This window comes from Trematomus bernacchii, unplaced genomic scaffold (genome assembly GCF_902827165.1).
Source record: "Trematomus bernacchii unplaced genomic scaffold, fTreBer1.1, whole genome shotgun sequence".
NCBI classification, from domain to species: domain Eukaryota; kingdom Metazoa; phylum Chordata; class Actinopteri; order Perciformes; family Nototheniidae; genus Trematomus; species Trematomus bernacchii.
Genome location: NW_022988050.1, coordinates 9,485,731 through 9,510,895, shown reverse-complemented (window position 1 = coordinate 9,510,895; position 25,165 = coordinate 9,485,731). Strand labels below are relative to the sequence as shown.

The window sequence follows — 25,165 nt, the reverse complement described above, 5'->3', positions numbered from 1 at the left end:
ATGGCTTGATTATGACCCTCAATATGTTCTAAGAAATCCTATAAATTCAACCATTAACAACTCTCATTGCTGTCATTTTTGACACACTGCTACCTTATAAGATTTGATTTAAGGAGACCCTCTCTCCAGTTTGTGCAGAAACCCATTACCATGATGTCACCAACAGGTTTTTATGTTTCCCAGTGCAACCCTCGGGGTGTTGACATAATGTTCCCCAAATGGCTCAGATGTTTACCGTGGACTCAAGCCAAGATTACCTTGCACTTTTCACCTTTGCTCGATTATCCCCATGAAACATCAAGGACAAAAACAAGGAGCAAGGTGAAGATTAGTTGACTAAAGTGATCAACAGAACATTAAGTCCTGCTTCTGAAATGAGATCATTCTCTGCTTTTCTTTTTTTAAATCATTCAGGGTCTATTTTAAAGCTTAAGAAATGTTTAAAATAATAATGAATGTTCCTCACAAGTTCTTAGAGCCCCAGGTGGTGTCTGTAATTGCTTGATCTGTGTGATCCAGAGTCCCAAGGACATTCTTTTTGATGAGGATGTTCTGCTTTGAGACACTGGGTTCATAATCATGTGGGCATTCTTTCTTAAAAATGACTTGTTCATGAATAATACTCTGACAAAACTAATCATGTATTGACTATTCTTTCCAAAATAATACATTGAAATTGAAATGTTTGGGTTTTGGACTGCTTTTCAATTTGAAGTCTTTGGCACTTGGAACCAGAATGTATCTCAATTCTTTGACATGTTCAATTATGACAATACTGATTTGTCCCAGTCGTGATGATGAAAGAGAGAAAGAGATAAGGAGAGACATCAGAGTTCATTGCTTTTGTCCCCAAGGTCATTTATGAAAAAGCGTCCTCCCAATGTAGCATTTATTATTCTGTTCCCAATCACCGTTCGGTTTGAATTAGCATATTTTGCCCACTCTGATTGAGGAGAGATTGAGTTTGTGGTATGCCTGTCAATCACCCATTATTAAATGAGCAATAGCCACAAACATTAACCAAGTTTCCTCCTGTGGCTGACGTCAGAACCAACTTTTGGCTCGGAGCCTTTCCTTGATCATGTCCCCAATCCAGTCTGATTAAAAACATCCCCCAAATCTGTATGAAAATGGGAGCGGATACATGTTCCTATTCCTAATGTAGAAAAAGTTATCATTTTATTAGATTTGCTTTATCCAAAACACATTTCCATATGTTACCAGGGAAAGAGTTGTTTTTAAATACCTTAGTTGTCTTTCTTGTGTCATAGTTCTGCTTAAAACAGGCCAGTTTGACTCATTGCTCTGCCATAATTAATTCCACATGCTCTTATTTCAAGCCCATTTCCTTCTAGCGCTTCGAGTCGTAACTAAACAGTGTCCAGCCGTGTCAAACAATGATGGGATCATCTCAAGTGTGTCTCCTCTACACTTTTTATTGTACTATTCAGGGGATTTTGTTTACTAAGAGTGTCATTCAAACGTCCCAAGGCGTTGTTATTTAATTCTCTGACATATTCTCAAGATCGGCGAGAATTGCTGTCAAAGTGACTTTGGAGTAAGTCCTTGTGTTCTGTTCCTGCGCCAGCCATCAGGCAAGGGTGACTGTGATTAGGAGTGCTATTTATTGATGTGTGTACGTCTGTGTAGCCTGCTGTATTCCATCTCAGAAGGACCTGTGCACATGTGTGGGGCACGGCCTCATCAAGTGTGAAGATGAAAAGAACCGTATGCCATTTGTGTCGGAAAAGCAAAGATTGTTATGAATATATTATTTCATGGTTGCCTGTCAAGGAGTGAGTTACAATTCGTTGCGAGAAAGCAGGCTCTGGGGTTTAATAAAGCAGAACAGTTGTTGATTTGTTTTGGTGGAACAGATTGAAATGGGAAAGGGCAGTTAGAAAGGATATCTTGACATCTGAGAAATAACTGAGGAAGGTCATGTGTTCCCATGGACAAGCATCTCATAGGCTGTGGAGAATGCATTAATTTTGAAGAGCTGAGAGAACCAGGTAAAGATTGACTGTGAAATACCATCAGGAACTGTAATCTACTCTAGCAAGCACTGATTGAATACACCAGGCTACACAGCTAGATATCAAGGTTGAAACAGACAACTTTGGTTAAAAAGTGAATGTATTATATTCATCATATTCTGATATCTAAAGAATAGTGAGTTTTCAAATCTTCACAACCAAAACAGTACATTGACCAATTCCTGTATTGATCTTCAACAGGTGATGATGACCTACAATTAGGCTTTAGCTTTAGTGGTCACTGACCCCTGACCTTGACTGCAGGTTACTAACTTTTTATCTTTTGAGCATTCATGAACAAGCAATGCCTCCCTAGTCACAAGTTCCATTATGTCTTTGAGCTGTGAGGATGTGGTTCATTACCTCAACCAAAGAGGATCATCTTTTTGGTTAAACTGCTGGCCAGATTTCCATGAAAGTTGGTTGAAGAGTGAAGCATGGGGCAAATAAGAACCCATAACATTCGGAGCTTATTCAAATCATGGGGATCATACACAATTTCTTCACTTTCAAAAACCTAGAGAGATGGAGCATTTGGCAGGGGTCTGCAGTCTTCGAGTTATAGTGGTTTTCCACCCTGAAGAGGTGTTACAAAAATATAAAAATCAGATAAACCTGATCTTGTGTTAAATGGTCTTGTCAATCATCACGCAGAAAGACTGATTTACTTGTGACCCCTTGGGATATCCCCACCCTTGCAATCAAATGTAACCCATGATGCCTTTTGACCTGCAAACCACGTAATCCATGCTTTTTGTGAGTATGATACACCAGGAAAACAACCAAACAATGGCAGTTCATAATAGATTTAGTTATTTTCTTCTTAACAACACTGCTGGGGAAAGACTAATTAATTACTCTAAACAGTCATGGGTCTGTATCACATTTCCGTCACCAGCATTGACTTTATGGAGGCAATATAAGTGGCACAAACCCTCCTTGTGTACGCTGGAGCATAAAGGGAGCTGATCATGGCACTTTATTAAGACCTCTGTTTACACTCTTCTTTATTGAACGTATAAATAAGGCTTTGGGTTCTCGTGCCACTTTTACCGCTCCCTTAATGCTTCGGGTGGCTCTTATAACATTCTAGCTAACAAAAGCCATTTACACACCACAGCCACGCTACACTCCAACTTTACCAAATGTCTCTCCCGAGCACGGGGGGGAAAAAACTGAGCCTCCAGACTGTTTCCACTAATATAATGCCATTTATAAGCGGGAATTAAACCTCATAGCACACCACATTAACAAAATGGCCATTCACTTGTGGACTTTGAAGTAAGGGAAGGAACCGCTGTATGGTGAGCCTCGTCTTTAAAGTTGTGGACCACAGAAAAGGCTGTTCCATCTGTGTGAGTGTGTGTTTTCACATGAATTGGATAAGCATAATTTGGTTTTGACCTTTCCCTGTCAAAACGTCTCCCTATTCCCCCCTCGTCTGTTCTGTTTATCCATCCGTACTTTTCACAGAGGTCGTCATGTGTTTCCTTACTCAGCATGCCCACCTCCCCCAGACGGTGTGGTTTTCTAGGACTAATGAGAGTAGGATGCTTCCCTCGCTGTTGTGTGTGCGTGTGTGTGTGTGTGTGTGTGTGTGTGTGAGAGATGCCTGCTTCTCATCATCAGGCTGGAGCTGGCTGAGGATTGCTGAGCTGGTCACCTCTGGCTCTCCCCTATCAGCTGGAGAGGCTCTGTGATCAACTCCAGAGGGGTGGTTTCCTCAGAGGAGAACCAGAACAAAGCTCAGCTGGGGGGGGGGGGTGTGTCTGACCCAGGTTTTTAATGCCGGATAATAAGCAGACTCAGCAATTTAGCTGGGTGAAATCATAGAGAGACAGCATTGATGTGAACCATGAAGGAAAAAAAAACTTGAATCTGTTGCTAATAATAATAAAAATCTGTGCGCCCTTGAGGGTGTTTTTCGTTTATATGTGTTTGAAATGTGATTCAAAATTAAGAAATAAAACCCAAACATACCATAAATCATGCCTAGACCACACGCGTAACTTTCTAACAGTGACATCACCCTCCAAATAAATCTGTTTCCCTGCTGTTTGGAAACGCTCGATGGAGTATCAGTGGAAGAAAACCAAAAAAAGAAAATTAGCAAACATTTGATTTAGGATGTTTGCACTGAAACAAATGGTGCAAACACCCCCTGCTGTTTAAGTAAGAGACCCGAGTTTGGAAATAGCTTCCCTGCTGCGGGGAGATGATTACTGCAGGAACACTATTAGCAATGTCCTCCAGTGGCTCACTATTGCATTCAGTCTCTCTGTGTGCTCATGATTTACTGATTAGTATCAGTTGCAGCTTCTGTCTCAGTTATAAGTGGCGTGATAGTGGATGTGTTTCTCCAACTTCTATCCGCACCCCTTGTGCAATTCAGTATTGGATTCAGGGACATATATAGTCTTAAATGTCTAGTAATACTGCAGAGCTCCAGGAGTTGTAGCCACTTGGAGGCTCAGTTAACACCCTGTCAGAACATGGAGAGAGGAGATAAAAAGAATGCTGGGAACAATGCCCCATAGCTACGTCCAATCCCTGCACTGCATCCTGGACACTAGCCCTGTGTTAGGAGTTATCACAGCATGCAGCAGCAACCACAGCTCCACGCTCTAAACTCCTGAACTGTGGAGATGCATGCAGCTTGAGAGAGAAAAGGGGGTGGTTACAGTTTCACCGACAGCTTCAGCTTTTCATTGCTTGATGTCTGAGAGTGCTGATTATTGTATTCATGTCTTAATAGCAGGGGAGACGACATCCTATAAAAAGGAGTTGAACATATGTCCAGGAAAGACGTATTGGCGATGGCATTTTTCAGCGGAGATAATTGTTGGTTGTTAAAATGGAAAAAGCATTATTCGTGTGCGGTGACTCAGAAAAGCCATCAAATACAAGTGCTGTGATTTTGTTTAACTGATATTACATGGCAGCTGAACTGTCAGGTTGTGTTCTGATGTTGGTAATGGACACCAGGCTCAGGCCTTTAATAGGGGGGAGGAACTCATTATCAGTATTGTTTGTATAAAATCAGTTTAGAAAATGTTCCTATCGTTTGTGTCCACAAAGATGTTTTAACAGATGCAGAGAGTATTTGGAAGAAATGAGGAACACTTGGAAGTTTTCTGTGTATTCTCATGTGGTATTTATGTTTTCTTTTACAGGGAGTCTTCTGAGCACGACTGTTCAACACAGACCAACAGCAAAGCAGAAACACTATGGGACTACAGTGCCTCTTCAGCTTGTTGGAAAAGAATGGAAACCCACCAGCCAGCTCCCAATCCAGGTGAACAATAGCAGTTGATTAAAATATGTTAGACTTCCAGTTGTCTGTCCTTCTCTTGACATAATGTCATGACATTTAGCATATACATTCACTGTCGCCTGCTTCTGATTTAGAAAGATTTTGTCTTGGATTCAGTGCCATCAAGTCAAAATGAATTTTCATGGCATTTACTGCCACCATAAGGTCAGAATATCAACCTGTTCACAAGAAATATTGAATATATTGACATATAAAAAAAAGAAGGCTGATTCCTCTGCTCCCTAGAGGATCAGAGCTTCTTCTGTGGACCATCAAAAGCGTTTTTTCTTTCCCCACCATGGGTTTATGATACTCAGACAGGATTGGATATGGATTTCACAGCGGGATTGAGTATGCTTTCAGCTTTGTTTTTGTTTTGCAACCTACCAGGAAAAGGAGGTATTTGAACTTTGGCCACCAATTCATATCTTAAAGGTCCCATGTCAAACTTTTCCGGTTATTACCCATCCCCTTGTGTGTTATGTAGGTTTTTATGCATGTAAACGGTCTGCAAAGTCACAAACCCTCAAAGTACACCCTGTAGCGAGTAAAACTCTAACACAGAAAAGACCTGTCTGTGCTGCCCCAGAACGCCTCGTTTCTTCCTGGGTACAGTGACGTGCAAATGAACCCAGCTCACACTGTCCACTCCTCGCAGCAGCGAGCCGCGCAACGTCCCGCCAACACGGCACCCAGACCCCACGCAGCATTCTCATCTGTTTGTCATTACTGGTGTCATTTTCTGGTTGCTAACGCCATTGTAACACATAATCACTGATGTTCCGCTGTAACGGTGGTAGACCATAGTGGTAGACTCATCAGAGCAGTGGGCTCACAGGGAGGGGTGGGGCAGGAGCTCCAACAAGCCGTTTAGGACAGAGAGTGAATACACATACAGAGATGCTGTATGAGAAACCAATGTGAGTTTGGAAAATTGCACAATATAAATCTATTCTAGTAGACCTCAACAATGGAATTATGATCAGTAGAAATGGCCATGACATGGGACCTTTAAATGTTTTAAATCCTGATCATCAAAAACACTCAAACCCAGATTAACTCATGATGACATTTAATAAAGTTAACAGTGCAGAATTAAGAACTAAACAATACGTGGCTCCAAATTGACTTTGTGAAAGGAAAAGATTGTAGATTCTGAATTTAGGTCATGTAATCCTATAATACGACACCTTTGTCATTATTCAGTTTTGGAAGACTTTGTTTGTTTTACTAATCTTAGTTTGAGAATTGTTGCTTATGGCGCATTTCCACTGCAGGGCCTCGAAAGGGCTTAGTATGGTATAGTTAGGCCTTTTTATGCTGCGTTTCCATTACAGTTTAGGAACTGGGGTAGTAACTATAGTAACGCAGTGTAGGCGGAGCCGTGACGTCATCTTCAATGCGAAACACAAAACCAACATCAGCCGTTAACTGTTAGCCCTCAGAGCTCACAGCTCCTGTCTGTTCAGAAACTAGACAAAGTTAAACAAGTACAAACCACAGACTGTGTGTGTCATGGCGAATACAGTCGCTGGTTTATTTATGTCTTTATAGGCCGTTGTTGTGAGTGTGGACGGTCGGAGCATATACAACGTTAGCTTAGCTGATCTCATTCAGAAAACACGCATTTTAAAAGGTTTTTCGCCTGCCGTCTGTCTGCAGACTTGTCAAAGCATTAATTCATGGTTTTTACTAACCGGTATCAGTATGTTGTTACTTCGGCATCATTTTGAAACGTGTATTACTATTAAATCACGGTAAAATATGTTAATTTTGTTGTAGTTGCCAGCGATTCTCTCACTAGTTTAGCATACTCAGCCCGGTTGTTGGCCCGGAAAGAACCTCGATTTTGGAGAGAGAAAAACTGTGAAAAAGTACCCGCTAGCCGGAACTACGCCTAGTGGAAACGCAACCCAAAACGGGCCGGGCACGGCACGCTTAAACCGCGCTCCGCGCTGTAGTGGAAATGCGCCATTAGATTGAAATGCAAATTAAAGTAATACATCTTGAATCAACTCATTTTAGATTGTGATCACACTGCAAACTGCATCTAAGTCTGAATGTAATGAAAGTGTCAGCAGTTAAAGGTTTATATTATATATTCATCCAGAGATATCAGTCATTACATTTCAAGCACAGATGGCTGCACAATATCTCCATTTAAAAAAGGCGGGAAACAACACAAACCCACTGGAATATTAATGAAATGTTTGAAATGTGGGATCTCTGGCTCTGTTTGGTGTTATAATCCAAGACGTTGTAAAAATGAAGTACATGGCTGCCAGGCAGACTTAGAAAACACAGCTCGAGTTTCCAGGTTGTGTTATTGAGTCAATTCATTAGTGAATTAATTTGTTCTGGCTTAACCAAACAGGCACAGCGCCACAAGGTTTCTCTGGGATGTTATTACCCTAAAAACAAAGCAAAACAGAGAACTAAAGAAAAAAATGAAGGTGAAATGAAGTGTTTTGTTTGAATATATTACTCCCTTAATAAAAAGCCCAAACATGCAGTGTGCTGTGTATGTTTCCCTGAAGTTATAAATGTCCTAAACATTCTCAGTGTGAGGTCAAAGCGTGCCTCATAGAGAGAGCTGTCTGAACTGAAAATAGCAGGAAGTGTGGTCCCATGGCTTGTGCAATGATACTGCCTAAAACCTCCTCTGTCTGCTTCCATATCCTCTTATGATCCACTCGACATTCTCCTCCCCGGGGGCTGATGGAGGACTTAACCCAGAGCAGCGATCTCTGCCACAGTTGACCCAGATTGAACTACGTGTGTGAAATATATTTGTGTGTGTTGTTGCTGATCCCTAGAGAAGGTGTGTGAGACAGTGTGTTTTTGTGCCTGAGCGAGACACAACAGGAGAGAGGTTATGACATATGAGCGTGCGTGCGAGCGTGTGCACAGCGGCTGACAGTAGTGATGTACGACTTGGTGCCACTTCATGCGACTCTAACGGAGACACGCGGTCCCTCTCAGTGTTGTAACTCAGGGGTGCGAAGACTCGTGGCTTTCTGCGGGATTAATGTCAAATGGAATAGTAACATAACGCTAATCCTCTCAGCTCTTGTTCTAAGATATAAAGTCGCTTCACATGATTCTCAACCACTCAATTGAAAACAGCCTTCTTGCGTTTTTTCTTACAGCACTGGGTGGCTTTCTAGGGTTGTAATCAAGCTTTTTAAGAACTGTTTTGCCGCACATTTCATTAATTTTCTTAAATTTAAACCATGTTTGTTACCAGAGAACCATCTTCCATCAACCAAAATAGTGTCTGTCTGAGTCCGTAAACCAATCTTTCTCATCCCCTCCCCTGTCTGCTTCCTCTTCAGAGTCACCCCGCATCACTGAAGCTCCTGATTGAAGCGGAAGGTGAGCAGCTGCTCTTGGCGCTGGAGAAAAACGAGTAAGTGTTCCCTCCATTCATACTTGGCTCTTGCACGAAAGTGAGTGCTTTTTGGAGTACAAATGAGGGACATATGCACTGCCCAGGGGCTACAACTGGGGCTGTTGCCAAGTTGTGTGTCGCACAAAACAAGGCAAAGAGAAAAGCTTTCTCTCCTGCACTACTACTGTGGGCATGGCTCTCCATGCGTTGGTCTTTTTGCTGTTCTGAAACAAAGACTTGAAAGACAGGGATTCCTGAATACATCAGCAAGACATTGATGAAAACCGACATCCTCCTCCTTCTTCTCCCTCTATCTTTTCATTTGATCTGTTGGCATAACACAGGGGAGAAGGAGGCTTTGTTTGAACACGGCACTCACTCCTCTCTGTGTATATTAAGATACTGTCAACGCAGTGTCAGTCAAGGGACCAGGAAGTAAGGGGAACATCATTTGAAAGAGATCAGGTTATCGGAATAGGAGCAGTCTGACAGAGCTTTGTATCTGTTCAGAGGAATGCGTGTCATCTTTGCATTTTTACTCAAGACAACTCGTACTTGGCCTCGGTCTGAGACAAGCTCCGAGTCGAATGTGTTGCTGAGAAGAATGGGACGTGATTGATGGTGCAATATGTTTTCCATCCAGCTCTGCTGCCACACATGAGCAACCAGGAACAAGCAGAGCTGTCTGTGTAATAGAGGAAAAGGGAGAGGGAAGCAAAGAGACAGACAGAGAGAGAGAGAGAGAGTGGATGGGATTTTATGTCAGAGTCAGCCATTAATCTCAGTTGTTTTCAAGACTTAATATATGTAAATTCCACCTGCAGACGGTGGGACAAAGCTTTCAACACCAGCGACCGCAATTTTATGGCTTACCTACTTTGAAAATATTTTTTGGGGGGAAATCACGCTCAGGCTTTCTTTCATTTGAATAACATTCCTACTTTGCACAGGTGGGGATTTTGCAAAGCTGACTTGCAGATTGTCACATTTTCACCAGCCCCATTTATAGCATGGAATTACATTCTCGTGCCGTGAAAACATTTCATTTCCATACGGGAACCAAACTCTTCCCCTGTGATCAGCCAGGGTGGAAAAACACCTTGCATTCCCACGCATTGCCCACATGGTCCTCATATTATCGCTGTCATAGATGTCCAGCAGCATTAAATGTAACGTCTACAGTTGTTTTCAAACCCCTAGCCAAGAGGAAACAATAGAGAAGATAGAGAGTAGACTGTAGATCCTTCTTTAATGAGCTGAAACATGATGGAGAAGCTTTCTGAAACAAACCTCCATTCATATAAAATACCAGTCTGTCAGAATGTACTCTACACTTACACTTAGTCTGGATAACAAGAGCTGTTATTTCATAATCTGTGTATTCTCACACACTTCTGCGAAAAAACGTATTCCAAAACGAAATGAGACGGTACTTTTTGCCATGCATGTTTGACGAGTAGAACAGTAAATAGGAAGTGGATTTGAAGAGCATGTGTGTTTTTGAACGGCTCTGCGGATCAGAGCACCAGAGCCAGAACCGAACCTGCTGTGCTGACATTAAGTGAGGGTTTTTAGTCTGAGGTTTGCTGGCAGATTGGCTGCATGCCGCCAATGAAATCCAGTTGTTCAAACACAGCTGGCATCAGTAGAGGAGGGGAGAAAAAAACGGTGGTCCAGAATAAAATGATTTGATTTAAACCCCCGGATTTATTTTTTGTTTTCTCTGGTCTTTGTTAATAAATAGCGCCAGCAACCGAACACGAGCGTGGTGTGCTGCACAGCTGAAGACCATCATTTCTATCGAGAAAGGAACATGCTCAGTGTGTGTTTGAACTCACATCACCCTACAGTGTAATGGGAAGAGTAGTAGAGGTCGCCGGCTGAAGTGCATGAAGATTTATCACAAACTGCTTCAAATTATTACGTTTTCGATGTTTCTGCTTATTTATTGCAAAACTAATATCATCCTCAGTGAACTCAATGTATAAAAAAAAAGGATAAAAACAATATAAAAAAGTAAATCTATCTAATTAAAACACATCTCCCAAGCCTCTGTATTAGTGTTTTGGCTCGGTGACTGACTTACTTGTGAAGGTTACAGAAGGTTTTGACATTTGAAGGTCTTATGTTTAACCTTCAGTTGGTTCCCTGTTTTAATAGTGTTGGCACGACAAACCAAACCTCCCTTATAAAGCTCAGTCAATAGCTTTAGGGAATTAAACTTGTCCTCAATAAACTACACATGGAACGGAAGGTTTTATGCAGCAATCTGTGCCCTTTTATACCCATTTGACGTGAATACCAACAGCAAATATCAGTTGGTTTATTTCATATTCTTACAAAGAATTCAGATATTCTAGACTTGCAAATCAAATGGACACCAACACCAGAACATTCACGAGAAATCAATAACTGTAACGTGCAAATACTTGTGAACTTTAGACTTCATTCTTTATTCTTTCTCCTGATATAGTGACAATTCATCATACTCTCAAGTGGCATGTGTCAAGATAAAACCCAGGCAACATTGAAGCTTTTACCTTGTCTATATCGGAAAAGGTCATCTCTTTCATATGTATGTTTCTAACAAAGCACTGGTTCTTACTCTGAAGTTCCTCTGTGTAGTGTGGGTGGCCCTGATGACATTTAGAAAGCCTGGAACATGGTGAAAACGATTGTTGATAGTACAGAGCCAATATGGAGCTGTGTGTGGTATGTCTCATCTTTAACATAAATGACCGGGTAAGCAGGATTCATACAGTAGGTCTCAAATACCCCTCCATTTCCTTAGCCCTTTGAAAACCTCCTGTTATTGAAAGGGTGCACATTGCCTCGAGTAACTTGTCAACCGTTCGAACTGGAGCTCCAAATGATGGTTCAAAAGATATCGGCCTTGAATCGAAGGTTTCTCCATGTGGAAATGCTGCCATTTTAATCCAGGCACCCTTGTATTGCCTTTTTCTTTCACTTTGAAAAATACAAGTAGGAATATTGATTTGTTCTGTCCTCCGATTGCTTTAGACTTTCAGCATCAATACACAATTTTTAGTGTGCATAAATGAAGGCAGCTCAAATATGAACTCATAAGACTTTTTCATTGTTACCCTCATCATCAAGTGTGGCCTCATGGGAAATAGTCGACAAAATACCCGCAGGAAAGTAGCATATGCTCTAGAGTAGACAGTATTGGTTTTAACTGCCAGTATTTCTGTTAGCAAAGTATTTTCTGATCATTAGCTACAGTACAGCAGTCCTCTGTGTCTAGATTTGGAGAAGCAATCATGCAGAAAACTGTGAATAAAGCCCTGAAGTGCATGTTAATATTGCAGCACTTCACTTCTTTAATGAGTAGTTTCAATAAATGTTCAATGCCAAAAAAAGAAATCTGAAATTGTGTCAGAAGATGTTTTTTCAAGGATTAGAAATGTGATCAAAATGCAACCAGTTCTTTACCATACCATAAAAAGAAGCATTTACAAATCCCCAAGTGAACCTAAGGTGGTTCTTTAAACAACCTGCATGTAAAGTAAGTCCAGGTCAATGCAGTGTTAGCCCGGCAATATTGCTCATGCTCTCTTTGATTTGCACTATTCAAGGTTGTCGATCAGCTAAGCCCCATCTGCTGCCTTCGCTCTGATCCCTGGCGGCATCTCATTTTCTCGGATCAATTTACTTCCGTCGATGAATAAACAGAATCTACACATGGCATTTGCTTTGTGAATGAGCACCCTTTGTTCTTTATTACCTATTCTCCTTTATTAAAAGACTCTGAATACATGAGAGAAACCCTGAAGCCTGTGCACATCTATAACAGTTGTGGGGACAATTGTTAAGCTTGGGTTTGAAACCATTTCTGGCCAAGCTGCTCAAGCAACTCTTGCTGCTTTGTGGCTTTAAATGTGAGGCCTCCAGACAAACAAAGATGAGTCCCAAGTTGACCAGGCAGCATGCTGTCCATGCGTGTTTCCTTTTTCTAATGGACAGCTTGCTCGCTGAGAGGAGGCCTGGGGCTCGTCAGCTGGGATGAGGATGTTCTCGGTTGCCTGCTCTTGGTGTTTCTCCCTGCTCGTCATGTTGTTTGGCCTGAAACATAAGGGGCCTGGAGGTTTGGCAATCCATCTTTTGGAGCCTGTGGTGCTGTGTGACAAACAGACAGATGCACACACTTTAATCTGGCCTTTCCCCTGGACAGAGGGCAGGGAGAGGATATGTTTCCTGAGTGAAAGGCCTGGTCTTCCATCTCTCTGGTGTTTGGAAGAACAATACAATTCAGCCTGGGCAGGATCCAGACTCAATTTGTCCTAGTTTGCGAATTGGGTTTTTAGGGATGTTTTTTAACTCCATATCTCAAGCTGCTGGTCTTTGACCTGTTGCTTCTCTCAATGAAGACTTCCTCATGTCTCACTGAAAACACAGGCAGGAAGCAGTCTCTCCTGGGGAGTTGGACAAACAGAGAGCTGAAGACCAACCCTTTCTGGAAAAAAGTCATCTCTCTTGTGACCTCCTTTTGTGGAGTTATTGTCTTGGACTGCTGAGCCACACACGAATTGTTTAAGGAACGGCAAACCAAATGTGTGACCCATGTGTATAGAATCCTTCCTCTTGTCAAATAATCCAGAAGTGAGACAAGGAGTGTATAAAATCATTTCCCAAGCCCGGGCCTCAGTGCTTACTCAAACTGAACAGCCTCCAATGTGTTTATTAGAGATTTTAATGTCTTTATTGACTGCTTCAACACGCTCATTTCTTGACTTTACCCTTGTGCCCTAGAGATAAATCTTTGTATTGATTGACATGATTCTCAACCCATACAATAACATTGAATTGAAGATAGTTGATTGTTACTTCCTTATAGTCCTGGTCGACCTTTGTTAGATCCTGCCCCTTAACTGGATCGTGTTCCTAGATGATTGAAAATAAATTGCAATCATTATTACATTGAGATCCCAGTGTTTCCAACATAACAAAGTACAAAGCATTGCATAGTTAGACATTTAATGTTGAACTTATGCATTTTTAATGGGATTAACACATGTATTTAACCCAATAAATTCATTTTATCTTTAGCAACACTAGTCTCCAATTATCGACGATCAACTGGATAAGAATAACACTCTGTTCCCATAGTTACTAAAGCTAGCCCATAATTACTAGTTAGCCTAGTATCCCCACCTCCACATGAACATGGGTTTAAAGAAGAGCACTACATGAGATAGGAGAGAGGATAGGAAGGGGAACTGACAATGAAACTGGGAATCTGGAGTACTGTACTGTATGTGCTCTTCCTGCTGTTCTCCTGTTATCACTGTGGACATGACATTATGTCGGAGCCTTGCTCCTGGTTCTCTTATCTGAAGCTTACATCTGTATCCACCGTCAGTGTGCGAAATTAACTTGTTCTCTGATCCATTAGCCAAAATGACTGTCCATAGTGACGCATGGACAGTTAGATAGTGGGCGAATGACTCATTAGCTTGTGTGAATTTGTACATTACAGGGAAGGTCATTTTAGAGAGGGCACAAACAGCCCAGTCTAATCCCTAAGCAGCGACATGAGCAGATATACTCCCATAAAACCTGCTTTTACGGCGTGCTTGTACCAATGCTCATGTATTCTCTCTCTTCTGCAGACAAACATATTCTCTCATCAGCCCAATTAAAACACACACACACACACACACACACACACACGCACGCACGCACGCACGCACGTTCTCACCCTTACTTCCAATAGAATGCTGCACTGAGGTTAACACTATCCTTTGTACCTTGCTACCCTTGCGGCTGCAAGGCCATGATATACCGTGTTTCATTAGTTTCAAAGACAAGCCATGGAAATGGGCTCGTCTCTGTCCAGAGCCTGTGCCTTTTAACTACTTCCTTCAAAAAGGATTTTTTTTTTGGAAGGAGCTTCCTTCTTTTGAATCGCCTTTTCTGTAGCTCCAATTATTTTCAAGCTTAGAGCAGTAATTAATAAGGTGGACTCGCCACTCCATGTTCCTAATTAATTAGGAGGCACACGGTAACACTGGAAAGCTCTTAGAACGCCTTTTTTCTTGTCTTTCAGGATGAAGAAGAGTGAGATGCACATGCACTCATGTGTCCCTTTTAATGCTCTGTTTTGTGAGTGTCTGTATAAATGAGTTTTTACTGGTCCACAAGCTTTCATCCCAACCTAACCTTCCAACTTACTACGTCGTAAAACAACTCGTTTAGCTCACTTTCTCTCTGTCAAGCTGTCCAGTCCTACCTTAATTGTTATGCTATACATATATTACAATTTTTTGATATAAGAGGTGTTATTTTTCTATATATATCACTTTCAATCACAAAGGAAAACTGAAAAAGACCTTATCACCTTAATGCTGTTTGTTTCCCCTTGTACATGCTTTATTACATGTGGACATAAGATTGTTCTACTCCATTACAAAAATCACTTTCTTAGTATTCTCACGTAGGAAGATTCATGTTTCCACATCACTCTTCTGTAACCTGCAGATTGTGCCAGAATTTGCTCCGAAATGAATGATGTCACAAAATCATTTGTACACGCCTTAAACACAGATCAAGGTGAGCGAAGAGAAGCGTATCCTCCTCAGCAGATAATATGAAAACAGCCCTCTGTAGAATTCTGCACAGTGAAGGTCAAACAAGTCACAATCATTTGAGTGGAGAGAGACTTCAAGTATAAAGCTGATGAAAATGAAGATCGAGTATCAGACTCAATGGCTTGTAAAAAAGAGATTCTGTGCAGTGAAAGGGGTCTTCCCCTCTCGCCTCTGAGCCTTTTACCAGACGGACCACGGGGGTCTCAGGACTCCAGCTGGTAGATCTATTCCTCGGCCTCCCTCCCTTCAGCACAAAGAGCACAGCCAAATGAAACCTGCTGTAAGCAGCACTTTCTCTCTTGGGGACGAGCCATCACTCACTACTTACCTTCACCAAAGGGCTGAGGGTAGTTCCTGGAGATAAAGAAGTCCTCCTTTTGCATTACAGGTATAATGCTGCCAGGCTGAAGTCCAACGTACATGGATTTAAAATTAGAAAACATTATATTTTACAATGTAAATGTTTCATTACTTCTGTCTCGCTAACTCATCAGGGGCCTAACTTTAAGCCTGATATCCTATCTTATCCGTTTAGGAAGACATGGTGTAGTTGTGGAACTACAGAAACATATTTTGTAAATACATTTAGGAAATAATCTTATTTTATGATAGGATAGAAATGTAACCATTAGAGAACCGTCCTAATTTTGGAGGCGTCGAGTAAACATGGCTTTGACCATGTCCTAAATTCAATTGTTATGGCAATATAATGATGAAACTCAAACAGATAAATGACGCCTTAGAATTCCAAGACCATTTATTAATGGGTAACCTATATATCAATAGCCAAGATTATTATTTTTGCATAAAGAAAAAAAAAAAAAACAATAGCCAGTGATGGGCAAGAGAAGCTGCTTGTGCACCTCGAGGAAGAAAAGCATAGAAGGTCTGAGAAAAGATGCATGAGTTTGGAAATAATTGTCGCAATGGAAAGATACTTCTAGTATAAGCATAAGTACTAAGATATGACTAGCTTTGTGGATATGTTTCTGTAATGAGGCCCCAGGACAATTGTGAAATCATTCTGATCATGCTTTCAATTGAGATAACTGGGGGTTCGGTGCCTTCCTCACAGGCACCCTGATGAAAGCTGATGAGGAGTGGGAGTGGGAGTGGGTTTTTTACTAATGGACAGAAACAAGTCACCCTGTTGAATTCCTTGTGTTTTGTATGAGTCATCTTTTAAGTGCACTTTGATGCATTTTGCAACAATTCAAAGTGAACAATAACCCATTTAATTGTGCCTGTACATGCCAGTCTGTCATTTTCAACAGGAGTCTAAATGTGTCTTTTTAAAATGAGATGACATTCAAAGTTATGAACAGAGAGGGTTTTGAAAGTAGACTAGTGTTTCATTTTCAGACCTTTTATTGGTAACTTCTTGGTAACATTTGTTCGAGCATTATGTAAGGCTTTATCCACAAGAGCATTTATTGTACAACTTTTCAACATTTTCCAGACGGCTGATCAAATTGAAGCACGTATTCTTTCCAACTCTCCATCCGTCTTGTGAATGTGTTAAGAAATAATCCTTGAATAAGAGCCAACCTCATGTGTTATCCATGCATGCTTTTCACTTCACTCTATCACACAGAAGTACTGTTTAGATTGCACCACAGTTTGTGGCAATACTGAACAGCAAACCAAGTTAATGGAATTACATTTTGTCTCCCTCCAAACACTAATATAATTTGTTTTACTATGAATACAAAATATTGGAATCATTTCACATTGTCACAACATTGCATATGTCATCGGTAAGTCCCTTCTGACAATTACATTTTTCATTACTACAATAAAAAGTCCCCGATGTCGCCAACACAATTTGTGTAAATACTGAATATTCCCAAAACACATTCAGAAGATTTGCCTTTTTATTCATTACATTGTCATCTGCTGAACAAATAACCATAAACATAAAATGTTACTGTGCTTCCTCTTGTTCATTGCTTTATTTGTAAGCACTAAGGTGTTGAAATGAAAAAGACAAATCAACAAAGAACCACAACTTTTAATGTGCAGCGAATTTCTCTCTTAAAATATGGCAGCAATTATCAAACTTGGAGACAAGGAACGTGTAACCATAATGTCTTCTGATGTTCTTCCCGAAAAGCCTGCAATAATGTTAAAATCCTTTTGTATTTGAACATGGGGGGAATAAGCAAGCAGAAGAAAAAATGTACCTTTTGGAGCTCATGCAATGCAGCAATGAAAGTAGAGCTTAAACAAACACTCCTGTCCTTTTATGTTTGACTTGAATGACCACAAGGATAGTTTTTCCATTTAATTAGCAGTAGCAGAAATGTAAGACGGAATTATTCGAATATGAACTGCCAGAAAATGTGTCTAGATAAGATGTTCTTGAGGATTTTGGAGAACAAAAGTTGGTTTTACAATCCGTCAGCCAAGGCCATCTATCTTCCTCTTCCTTTCCATTGGACTGTTTGTCTTTCTGTCTCGTTCTCTGGCTCTCTCCCTTTCACCTATTTAAGCAAACGGCCTACATAAATTGTAGTGAAATCTAATTTTCTCAAGGCTTTGGGGTGCCAAAGGGAATAAACAAAAGCAGACAAAGTCTTTGACCTCTGTGTCTGCTGACCATACAGATAATCAGTCCAGGCTCACAGTCCTGGCTTCCCTCCTCCATTTTTTTGACAGACAGACAAATAGATCTGCCGGAGCTACAGTGTGAGTTAAGTCTGGAGGAAGTGTTCGCTCTACTTGTCCTCCATCCTGTTCTGTCCGTTCTCACAGTCCAATGACCTTCCTATGACCAGCACTCCCTGCGTGTGCGGGTCACTGACTGAGCAAAGAAGCCACGCGTGGTCATCAGTCAGACGGTCAAATCTGGGCTGAAGGAAGCCTGTTTCTTTCAGCTGATGTCGGAGTTTTTCCCCCTTCTGTTGTCCTACATTCTCACACAGAGCAGTGTCCTTGTGGAAAATGATTGCTGGATGGAAAGCAACAACAGCATCCGCTACAGTTGACCAGCACAGCAAAAAGTTCCAGCAGCAGTTTCCCTCTCTTCTTGCCCTCAAATGTAGCATCTCTTTCGAAGAACATCGAAGATTTTTTTTCGACTCAAAGGGGGAAACCTAGGAAGGACTTATAGGTCAGAATCCTCTTTCATCACTACATTTAGTCAAAGTCAGCTTTATTGTCAAAGATTCTACATGTGTTATACATACAGAAATATCGAAATATCGTTTCCCGCAATCCTACAGTGTGACATGTATACATAAAACAAAACAAAAAGGGCCTAGATAAACGGGGTATACAGTTTTAAAATGTCAATAATATATTTAAAGTGTTCAAAGTACAGTTTCAGTGCAGTAGCAGCGGAGATGGGCAGAAAAGTGACTGGTGGTGTGTGTGTGTGTGTGTGTGTGTGTGTGTGTGTGTGTGTGTGTGTGTGTGTGTGTGTGTGTGTGTGTGTGTGTGTGTGTGTGTGTGTGTGTGTGTGTGTGTGTGTGTGTGTGTGTGTGTGTGTGTGTGTGTGTGTGTGTGTGTGGTGTGTGTGTGTGTGTGTGTGTGTGTGTGTGTGTGTGTGTGTGTGTGTGTGTGTGTGTGTGTGTGTGTGTGTGTGTGTGTGTGTGTGTGTGTGTGTGTGTGTGTGTGTGTGTGTGTGTGTGTGTGTGTGTGTGTGTGTTGTGTGTGTGTGTGTGTGTGTGTGTGTGTGTGTGTGTGTGTGTGTGTGTGTGTGTGTGTGTGTGTGTGTGTGTGTATAAAGTCCAGGACCATTTGGGGCAGGGGAGAAGGGTGGGAGGCAGGGTGGAGAGTTCAGGGGAGAGATGTCAGAGAAGGAGGGAGGGGAGAGAGTTCAGCATCCTGACCGCCTGGTGGAGGAAGCTGTTGCACAGCCTGGAGGTGCGCGAGCTGAGGCTGAGGAACCTTCTTCCTGAAGGCAGGAGGCTGAAGAGGCTGTTGGAGGGGTGGGTGGAATCACCCGCAATGCTGAGTGCTTTGCGGGTGAGGCAGGTGTTATATATGTCCTGTAGTGATGGGAGTGAGGCACCGATGATCCTCTGGGCAGAGTTCACAATGCGCTGCAGGCTCTTGCGGTTGGAGGCGGTGCAGCTTCCAAACCACAGCGTGATACAGCTGCTGAGGATGCTCTCGGTGGCGCCTCGGTAGAAGGACAGCATGATGGGGGGTGATGCTCCGGCTCGCTTGAGCTTCCGGATGAAGTACAGGCGCTGCTTGGCTTTCTTCGCTAGTGCGGTGGTGTTGTTTTCCCAGGTGAGGTCATCAGTGATGGTCACCCCAATGAATTTGGTGCTGGTCACCTGCTTCACAGCAGCGCCGTTGATGGTCAGGGGGAGAGGGGGTCGACGGTGGGTTCTCCTGAAGTCAACAACTGTCTCCTTTGTTTTCTCCAGGTTGAGGAAGAGGTTGTTGTTTTGGCACCACAGGGCCAGCTGGTTCACTTCCTTCCTGTAGTTAGTCTCATCGTTGTTGCTGATGAGACCCACCACAGTAGTGTTGTCTGCAAACTTCACAATGTGGTTGGAGCTGAAGTTGGGTTTGCAGTCGTGGGTCAGCAGAGTGAAGAGAAGGGGGCTGAGCACACATCCTTGGGGGGCCCCCGTACTCAGTATGAGGGTGTTTGAGGTGTTGTTGTTGACCCGTACAGCTTGTGGTCTCTCTGTGAGGAAGTCCAGCAACCAGTTGCAGAGCCAGGGGCTGAGGCCCAGGTCTGTACGTTTTTGTACAAGCTGCTGGGGGATGATGGTGTTGAATGCTGAGCTGAAGTCTATAAATAGCATTCTAACATATGGGTTCTTGGTCTCCAGGTGTGTTAGGGTTGGGTGGATAGCGGAGGAGATTGCATCCTCTGTGGACCGTTTAGCTCGGTAGGCAAACTGAAATGGGTCCAGCGATGAGGGGAGGGTGGATTTGATGTGCTTCATGACCAGCCTTTCGAAGCACTTCATGATGGTGGAAGTTAGTGCGACGGGGCGGTAGTCGTTGAAGCCGGATGGAGATGACTTCTTTGGCACTGGAATGATGGTGGTTTCCTTGAAGCACGAGGGAACAACAGCCTGGCTCAGGGAGATGTTAAAAATGTCTGTGAGGACATCTGTGAGCTCTTCCGCGCAGTCCTTCAGCACACGACCACGAATGTTGTCAGGTCCTGCAGCCTTGCGGGGGTTAATCCTCAGCAGTGTGCTCCTCACACTGGCTGGTGAAAGACGCAAAGCCTGGTCGTCGGTGGGGGGGGGGGGGTGGTTTTCTGCGCAGGTGTGTTGTTCTGTGCTTCAAAGCGTGCAAAGAAGCCGTTGAGGTTGTTGAGCAGGGAGGTATTACTGTCACAGGTCTGTGGCGGTAGTTTGTAGTCCGTTAGGGTCCTTATGCCCTGCCACAGGCTCCGTGAGTCCCTGCTATCCTTGAAATGTCCTGTAATTTTTCGGGTGTATTCTTGTTTTGCTTTCCTGATGCCACGGGACAGGTCAGCCCTGGCTGCTTTCAGCCCAGCTGGATCTCCAGCTCTGAAGGCGATGTTGCGGGCCTTCAGCAGCGTGTGGACCTCCCCTGTCAGCCATGGCTTCTGGTTAGCCCGGGTGGTGATGGCTCTGTTTTGTGTCACATCGTCAATGCGTTTGGTGATGTAGCCCGTGACTGTCTCTGTGTATTCTTGTATGTTGGTGTGATGGTTGTATGTGGCTGTGATGTTAACTTTGTGATTAAAAGAAATGATGCGTAGAAAGTCAGGGATCTGGAGCATAGGGTTTTCCCTAGTCTTCCCTAGTCTTTGTGTCAAGCAGAAAGCAGATGCTTTTCCTTTACCATCCCATTTGTCATTAAGGATATGTGTGTGAGGCCCCACAGTGCTGAGAGATAGACACACAGGGAGTAGACGGGGGCAGGGGGAGGATGTGTGATCACTAGATTGGAGGTTTCTGCTGTTTTTGCTTTGTCAGATGAGGTGTGAAGGCAGTCCTCACCCAATTCTCTCCACCTGCCTCCATATCTCTCCCTCCTTGCATATTTTCTTGCCAACAGCAACATATAATAACTCCATTTTGGGGTATTAGACACCGCAGCGTCTCCTTTTGGTTGGCCCTGCGTATTTCTTCTTCTTCTTCTTGCTCACTCTCACCTAATCCCTCCAGCGCTGGGGACAGGAGTGAGCTGCCAACATCAATAGGAGCTGCCAGGGTTTGATGAAGAGGCTGTGGAGTGCTTCGGGGTGCAGGGACCCCATGGAATCGAGGTCCATGACATAGATGCCTTAAAATCATCAACAGAGTTCCCGAGAGAGGGGGTCACAGGCAGGTTGTAAATTCACAGAGGGTTAAGCAGGAAACTGCATTTGTTGACACACGAGCTGAGAGAAAAACGATATGTTTTCCCTCTTGAAAGATAAGGCGTAAAAGGCATATATTCAGTTGGCTGGAGTCGACCCAGTTGTCAACTGAGATCACATTCTTTATATTTACATTGCAAGTTACGGGTTAAAGATATGAGTAAAAGTAAAGAAACATTGTTCCAAATGTTTGGGATAAATCTATTTCATTTATTGACAAGCGTTAGTTCAACATACTGTAAAGATGGAGGCGTTCTGTCCTCACCATAAGGTTTCCAGGCAACCAGTCGTTAGGGTTAGGGTTAACAAACAAGTCAATGCACCCAGTTAAGAAACAGTCCCACACATACTCCTCCATACAATTACAGATTATCATTTTTACAATTCAGTTTTTTGAATAAACAAACAACATATGTTACAAAACCACAAATTCAGCAATGTCCTAGAGACAATGGGACATGGTTATGTTCGAGACCCCAGGTACCTTTTAGTAGTAAAAATAAGTGTATATATAAAATAAGTATATAATTGGCTGATTCCAGTATTTTGGGACTCAATATATTTAAATTAGCTTTTAAATAAACAGGAAAATGAATTATTCAGTAGATATAGTTTTAGAGGAGCAGTGGGGAGAAAGGCGTTCAACATTCAGACCTTCATGTTGGGAAGTGAAATTGACTCAAAATACAATTGAATAGTTAACTGAATAAACAAAATATGAAATATACAAATAATTGAAAATGTTTTAAGTCTCTCTTGGTGTTTTGTAAGGATATTCTGAAAGTGTTCAGGGATTGTGAATGGCTTACCTCAGAATTTCTAACATCCTGGCATTGACTGTCTGCCAATCAATATTCAAAATGCAGATGAAAATGAATGTGAATACATGCTCGACGGGTCATCGATGGTGCAAACATAAACAAGTCCCAGCTGTAAGCTCCATCTGCACGCTCTGATGTATGATGTCATGTTTACCAACAATATCTTAAAGAAAGCCAATAATCTTCCACTTCCTGTGTGCATCAGCTCAACAACAAGCGCCATATTCCTTTCAGAGATCTTTGGACCGTGGATGATCAATTCGCTTTTTGTGCATTATTGGGAGATCAATCACCAGCTTTAGAAACTGCGTGAAAGAGATGTGGAGAGCTGATTCAAAGACGCACGAGATAACAGAATATTCTATCAGCATTCACTGCAGAAAATGGTTTTAATGAAAGCTGGTATAGATTTATGATTGCTTTGAGTGCTCAAGGGTTGAGAAACGTATTGATTATTCAATTGGACATTTAATTTCTTGTCTGAGAACCAACCGCACCTGTTTTAGATGCATTAGGATTCTGACCTTGCATGTAATGCTAAAGTTTTATTATTTAGTGTATTCTGTCTCCTCCAACTCTAATCTTGTAGCTTTATTTTCCTGTCAATCATCTACTAAAAATAATACAGGGTCAGCGTGCATAACCAATCCCACCTAATGCATAAAAAGCTGACTTAACTAGAAAGAGGTAGCACATCTCCCTCACTGACATAATCGGAGGGGTGAAAGACATGAAGAGAGGGAGAGTTCATTTGTATTCATCCCTTAATTGTTTGATTTCCCTGAAGGCATGCAAGACAAGGGAGAAGGGCAAGGTAGAAGGGGGGAGGGCGCACAAGAACAGACCGATTTAATTAATTGAATTGCAGTTTTTTTGCATGTGCATTTACCTTGTGAAAAGAATGATAGGCTTGATTGTTTGAAGTTCCCTAGCTGCTCATTAGTTCAAGAACAATGTTGCAATGAATATAGATGCAGGAGCTTCGGGCCCGGGGCCAGGTTTTCGCAAACCATTCGAATTAATGGGAAAGCTCAAAGCTGTTGTTTGAGCATGACCCGTCCAGAAAATGACTTTGCATTCACCCTCCCTCAGTACATCATCCCAGTTCTCAGCCATAACAAACATCTTAAAAACAGATGTAGAAAACACACAGAGAAGATGGGAAGCAATTAAACGCTTTGAAGCCTCAAGTGTTGTGATTTTTCTTCAGGCTGAAAGACATGAATATCAAAAAGAGGTATCTATAGCTACAGTAGGATTCCTGCCTCCACCCCAATGCAATGGAGGTTTATGGTGCCTATGATGTTGTCTGGGAGAAATGTCTTTCTAGAAACTGTCCTCATTCCTCAAAGACCTCCCCATCAAAAGATGTCCTAGGGACTGCTTCTTTGGTAGGAAGTAGTTCCGGTGAAAACGGTTTACGGTTTTTAAATGGGTAAACTTGGCTTTTAACATTATCTTATTCAGAGTTTGCAAAATACTTCAAGAAAACATTACAGTTCTCAAAGCCATCCTGATTTTCCAGTGCAGGAGTGTTGAATAAGTAGTTTAGGAAATCAGGCAGGGAGTGTTGTGGTTTGCTGATAGTGTTGAAAGAAAATAATGTGTTGCATGATCTATAAGCCATGAGCCCGATGTGTGTGGAGCACACACACACAATCCTCATTGTGGAAACAGCACATGCAGCGATGCCTGCATGTGTATAAGCACAGACACATGCTCCCACACAGTCGCGCATAAATCAAGTCGGGCTACCAGCGCATTCGAAGATTGCTGCACACAAGCAGGGACACACTCTCTGTTTCCCTCTCTCCCACACACCCGCGAGCTGAAACACAACCGTAGCTCACCCAGAGGAGCCGAGGCCCCGGGGCAGATAGGAGTAGAAAAGAGGATGAAGGATCTCCCCTCCAGTGATCCACAGCAACAAAGGCCATTTGAGAGACTGCTGTCTTGGCACCCGGCATAATTAGTCTCAGATAACAATGTCACTGGCCCGTGCAGTTAAACAAGAAGACATCCACCTGGGACAAACCGCCAAAATATATCAGTTTTTCTACAATTTAGATATAATTATCAGTTGTCTAATTGCAAGCGTAAGGCATATTTTTTGGTTTGTATTCCACTTGACCTGGAGCATTTAGAGGTCACACTGTGCCTATCAACTGCCTTTGATTAGTCACAGTGATTACTTTTCCCTTGCTCTTGGGGATCGTGACAACAATAAAGTGATATTGATGTCTTTTTAGTAGAAAGGAAAGAGACTTGCCCTGCTGTAAACCCAATATGAGCACGTTATGGTTTGCTAGTTCCTCACAGACACTATTCATCACATGTGCCAGCATGCCTTTGGGTGACAAACACTGTGGTGTAAGCCACACACATTATAGCCAGATGTAACTTGATGTCACGGTTGGAAAGTGACAACAGGCGAAGAAACAAAAGAGGGGAACAATTATGTGGAAAGACATCTGACTCGGGTTGCACTTTTCCTGTAGTGATCCTGTTTGAGACTGGTTGTAGTTATGCTATTGTATCTCTTGTAATACGCCCATAAGCACAGATAAGTTGTAAAACCAACAACTTGTGAGAAGTTACACAAACATGGCCATTTGTTCTTTAATGAAGTGATCATCATTACTGTCAGTTTGGAGTTGCTGGACTATGTATCTCTCCACGCTGAAATGTG

General features: G+C 42.4%; 1 protein-coding gene across 1 annotated transcript in view; it reads left to right on the top strand.

Annotated features, from left to right (window-relative positions):
• The window catches only part of LOC117473970 (disintegrin and metalloproteinase domain-containing protein 12-like), a 76,932-nt gene that overhangs the window by 5,203 nt on the left and 46,564 nt on the right, over nt 1-25,165 (top strand). Inside the window, 2 exon segments of the mRNA XM_034119948.1 lie at nt 5,210-5,331; nt 8,685-8,758. Of these exon segments, the coding sequence (XP_033975839.1) occupies nt 5,210-5,331; nt 8,685-8,758 (196 nt within the window).